The sequence below is a fragment of the Lygodium microphyllum genome, chromosome 16 (assembly GCF_053477565.2).
Source record: "Lygodium microphyllum isolate KBCC chromosome 16, Lygodium_microphyllum_v1.1.10, whole genome shotgun sequence".
NCBI lineage: Eukaryota > Viridiplantae > Streptophyta > Polypodiopsida > Schizaeales > Lygodiaceae > Lygodium > Lygodium microphyllum.
The window spans coordinates 80,553,897-80,558,658 of record NC_141150.1 but is presented as its reverse complement, the minus strand read 5'-3'; the positions used below and the strand labels follow the sequence as shown (position 1 = coordinate 80,558,658).

Below are 4,762 nucleotides of genomic sequence, written 5' to 3'. Positions count from 1 at the left end.
TAATTTTAGGGGATTCTTAAAAACCCCCATGTGGACATATATACAAATATAAAATTGGAAACCTCCTAAGAAGCTGTTTGGGGTCATGTGAGTAATAATACAAAATGTCTAGAAAATAATTGCATGACCCATCCATGTTAAGTTGAATATATTAAATTTGTTTATATACGTGACAGTTAGATTTTATATGCTTTCAATTTACTAGAGCAAAGGTTGTATCAAGAGCTTGGATTCTTCAATAGGATGCTTTCTTTGGGTTCAACTAGGAAAGTTAAGACATCTTTTGCCAATCAGTCTTAGTTACCTAAAAAAGGATAGCAAACTTGGTGATCTTAACCTCATGTAGTTTGAAGTTGAGGCAGATGCTCTTGGAGCCAAGTTGCTCAAAAAGTATTGGAAGACCTTGGGTAGAAATGCTAGATGAAATTCCTTTTGCCAAAAATAGTAACTTATGCAAGATTTAAAAAATAGGTGGCCAAGAGATACCGCCTTTCAAAATAATATATTGCATCAAAAGAAAATGGTTAATGTCTGCTCTTCTTGAGTCATGGAAGAAAATTATTCAGAAGGCAAGTACTAATCAAATTCAAATGGCAATTGATCTAGATAGTCATGCCTACTAGTCATGGAGATCATGTATGTCATTAGCAATGCTATTGGGGAAAAGGGCACAACATCTAGTAAAAAGATGACTATACAAAATTAGGTAGTAGTAACTCAATCAAGAAAATGACTATACAAAATTAGGTAGCAATAGCTCAATCAAGAAAATGTTGAGGTTTTAGAAGAGTGCAATCAACCAAGTTGGTAGTTATCCAACACTAACAAACTGGCATAGGAAGTAATAAAAAATACAATTAGGCAATGGAAGCAAGGGAGTTCACATCCAAATCAAAGCCTCATCCCTCCACTATGCCTTGGAATAAAAAATTTTGAGAAAGGGATTGTACCATCAAATGTTTAGAACACTCTTATGTGGGGGCAAGTTAGAATTTGAGGGAGTAGTGAATTGGAAAAAAATGGAAAGTAAATTTATCTGATTTGGAAATGGAAGAAGTTTTCAAAGGAATTTGGTCAACCAAGACTCCCTTGAAAGATAGGCTTTGCCTAGAAAGTCATAGTGGGAGCAATGTTTTCTAGGAATAAATAAAGTAGGAGAGGCATCTATGATTGTAAATGTAGGTGTGGAGAAGCAGAAACATTAAAGCACTTAGTTTGGAATGGTCGTTTGGCTTCATACGTGTGGAGCGGTGTATTGCCAAAAATGAGACTAAATTGTAAATTGTATGAAGCTATGCATCTTCAAAGTACTTGGGCAAGGATGACACACCAAATGGTGGATGAGTAGTTTATAAGTGTTAACCAATCCAATAACTTATTAATGGGTTAGGCATCTATAGTTCTTTACACGCTTGAGAGGATACGACTTATTGTTTACTTACCAAACAAGTGAACTCCTTGCCCACTTTTGGACGCAGTCCCCCCACCTAGTTTGTAAAGTAATGGATGAGTTACGAGCGTATACTTTTTGCATTTACAAATAAATTAACAAATACATTATTATCCACTTTTTTGCAAAATGTTGTATGGTCGGCATTTTATTATTTCAAGTACTAAAGGTATTTTATTATATACAGACAGGTCAACTGTTCAAAGTTCAACCTTCAGAGTCCAGACGGTGATCTTATCAGGATTCGTGGCCCACCGACCCCGTCCAAGGTCGTGATACCGACGTGAAAAAGGACCAATGGGAGGATGACAGCGTGGCAGTCGTGCCGAGCTTATTGCGCAGGAAGCACGGAGAATGACACGTGGCGTGGCCCACCAGGTGATACGTGGCCATGTCTGCCCTCTCGCCAATTGGTGGTATCTACGCTAATCTTGTCTGTTTGCTCGCCTGCTTCCCACCACCACCATCATCTTCATCATCATCATCTCTCTCTCCCCTCTGTCTGTCTGTATATCCATACGTATGTCCAAGTTTTGCTTCCTAATGGCCTCATCTTGATGAGAATCGAGCCGCTTTGCCTGCTGCTGATGCTGCCGCTCCTCATACCCCCTCTCACACTATCTCAGCTCATCATCAGCACAAGCCATTCATCCAATTCGGCATGCTGCTTCAGCAGGTGCTCGATGAATTGAGTGAGGAGGCTTCAGATTCCATCGCACTGCTACCTGCCATTTCTGCTTCTGATTTTCCTGATAATCAGAAGATGCAGTACTTAGATAATAATCATGGGGGTTTAGGTGACAGTGATGATCATGTATATGGAGATCAGGTGCATCTGAAAGAATCTGCTCATCGCACCAAAAGGGTTGATGATGGAGAACCATCAGATGATCAGCGCCACCATCATCAACATGCAGATGTTAGCCACGTTACTGATCAAAGTAGGATCAGTGATAGACATGCCGATGATAATGAACTTGCTGATCAGAGCATAAGAATTGATGATAGAAACATAAAGGATCACGATCATGCTGATGATGTTAATCAGAGTACAACGATCGATGATACTAGAGGCTCCAAGGATTCTCACCATGGAGATATTAATCACATGATTGATGAGGGTACACGGACCATTGACAATGGAGGTTCACGAGATCATCATCATCATCCTCATCAAGATATTGGTCAAATCACTTATCACAGCCAATACTGGCCGCAGGAGGAGATAGTCATGGTTGAAGACAAACAAGCCATCATGTGTGAGGAGAAAGGCATGAGCCACTCAGATCAGACCAGCATCAATTACATTGAACCACCAGACCCTATTAACAAGACCATATTTAACCCCAAACCTACACCTAAATTGGCAACTAATCATCATTTCCCTCTTGCCGTAATGTCACATGGTGGGAAGCTGTCAGGACCTGCTTTGCTTGCCAATTGCTTGCTGTCCATGATCTCTCTATCGGATGAAGAGATCGCAGCAGCAGGCAAATATTCGACCAAGGCCAATAATGGCATTGTGTCTACAAAGGATAGTGAGATGCATCAAGGTGCTGCCAAAGCCATTGCATTGTTAGAGAAAAAGAAGATGATCAGCATCAACCAACAACAGCAACAACAAGAAGTACTATCAACAAATAACCACATAACTGATGAAGAGTTGCAAGCATTCAGTAGCCATGATAAGAAGAGCACTACCATGCTCCCCAGCTTCTGCTTGTTCAAATGCTCAAGAAGCTTCTCTTGCAGAAGCATGGATAGCTTGTATTTGATTAGCAACAAGGAGAACAATCCTAGCCATGTTGTTTCTAAGCCTATTGATACAACTCATGAAGATACAGAGGATGCTTGTTCCATCACAGATGGACACTCATCTTGCTACCAGCTATCAGGAGCTAATAATCCCATCAATTGGAAGCTCAAGTGTGTCTCCACTTGGATGCTCAAGCGAGTGCTCATGAAGGGTTCATCTACTACTCCCAATGTTAACAAGCACAAGTCTAGTAACATACTTTTCCACAACAAGTCTAGTAAGCTACTTTTGCACCCTTTGCATGCTAATGCCCCTTTGGAAAACAAGTTTGTAACATCAGATCATTTTAGTGGAGGTTTACATTTTAGCTATTCTCATAGCCAAGATTTTGATGGTGAAGTACATGATCTCAAGGGCCTTGATCTAGCACCACATGAGGTTGTTCAATATGGAGATGACGACCAATCGGTGTTGTCCTCTCATGACCCTGTGGCTTCCACATTTGTCTTTGATCAATCTTGTCTCTCTTCTTCTTCCTCCCACTACAAGGAGTTTCACCCTTGGCTAGACTCTCAACGGTTCTCTTGCAACTCTCCACCAAATCTAGAACTTGACACTAAAGGTGTTCATATCACCTCCACTAATGGTGATAAATTTGTCAAGACTGAGCAAGCTAGCCTAGTAGTTGACGTTCTTTATGAGAATCGACTCCTTAAGAAGCATTTGAACTTGTCTAGGTAAGCTTAAAGTACTTTTAAATAGGTGACTATTCAATACAATATATACTATTACATGACCCATGATACACAAGTTACACCGCAAGATTAAAATGGGTGGTTGAAACCTTCCACATCATGCCACATCTTGGGTAAATTTTCCCAAGATATTACGTATAGGACAACATTGTAAAAGTACTTCTCATAATACATATGTCTACCACATTTGGGGTATGAAAAACGTACAGGGTTTTTGTGTGTGAGCTATGGAAAAATGTTAATGGCTCATATGTGCAAGAGTTGGAGCTTGATTTCTTCACATTGGTGATACATATATTGAGGCACCATATTGTACGCATGATGCTTTATGGATAAGAAGAGGTAAAAAGTTGAACCTTTTTACTCACATACATGATTTGAAAATTTCTATTTATGTATATAAAATTCAATGCTTGGATTTTGATTCAATGGAACATTGCAAATGGATAGTCTATGCAATATTAACCATATGGAGACTTTGTACTTCACAGACTTCCGTGAAAAATATGGCAAACTCCAGCATCTCCATGTGTATCAAAATCATAAAATTTGACTAGCCTCTCTAAAATTAAAGCCAAGGTGCAAATATTATCATGGATGTGTTTTGAAAATCCTTGGAAGTTTATGTCATGTATGAACTTTTGAATTAGATCAAAATGCGTTAAATGTTGTCAGTAAGATATTCCTTGAATTTGCAAAGTTTTCAAAGGAAGTTTTAATTTTTCAAGGAAACATATGATTAAAAAACTAACATATCACGTGTGCCTAGAAGTACTCGGTCTTTTGAATTCTCATTATCTT

The 4,762-nt window shown here is 39.1% G+C and overlaps 1 protein-coding gene across 1 annotated transcript; it reads left to right on the top strand.

Moving 5' to 3' along the window:
• The first annotated feature begins 1,925 nt into the window (after positions 1 to 1,925).
• On the top strand, positions 1,926 to 4,298 carry LOC148023030 (uncharacterized). Its single transcript, XM_087695164.1, has one exon. It carries the CDS (start codon positions 2,112 to 2,114, stop codon positions 3,945 to 3,947), a length of 1,836 nt encoding a protein of 611 aa, XP_087551290.1. The 5' UTR covers positions 1,926 to 2,111; the 3' UTR covers positions 3,948 to 4,298.
• The last annotated feature ends 464 nt before the right edge of the window (positions 4,299 to 4,762 follow it).

Bases quoted from the DNA above. Each gene is read 5' to 3' on its own strand.
- LOC148023030 (XM_087695164.1), top strand. From the start codon at position 2,112: ATGCTGCTTCAGCAGGTGCTCGATGAATTGAGTGAGGAGGCTTCAGAT.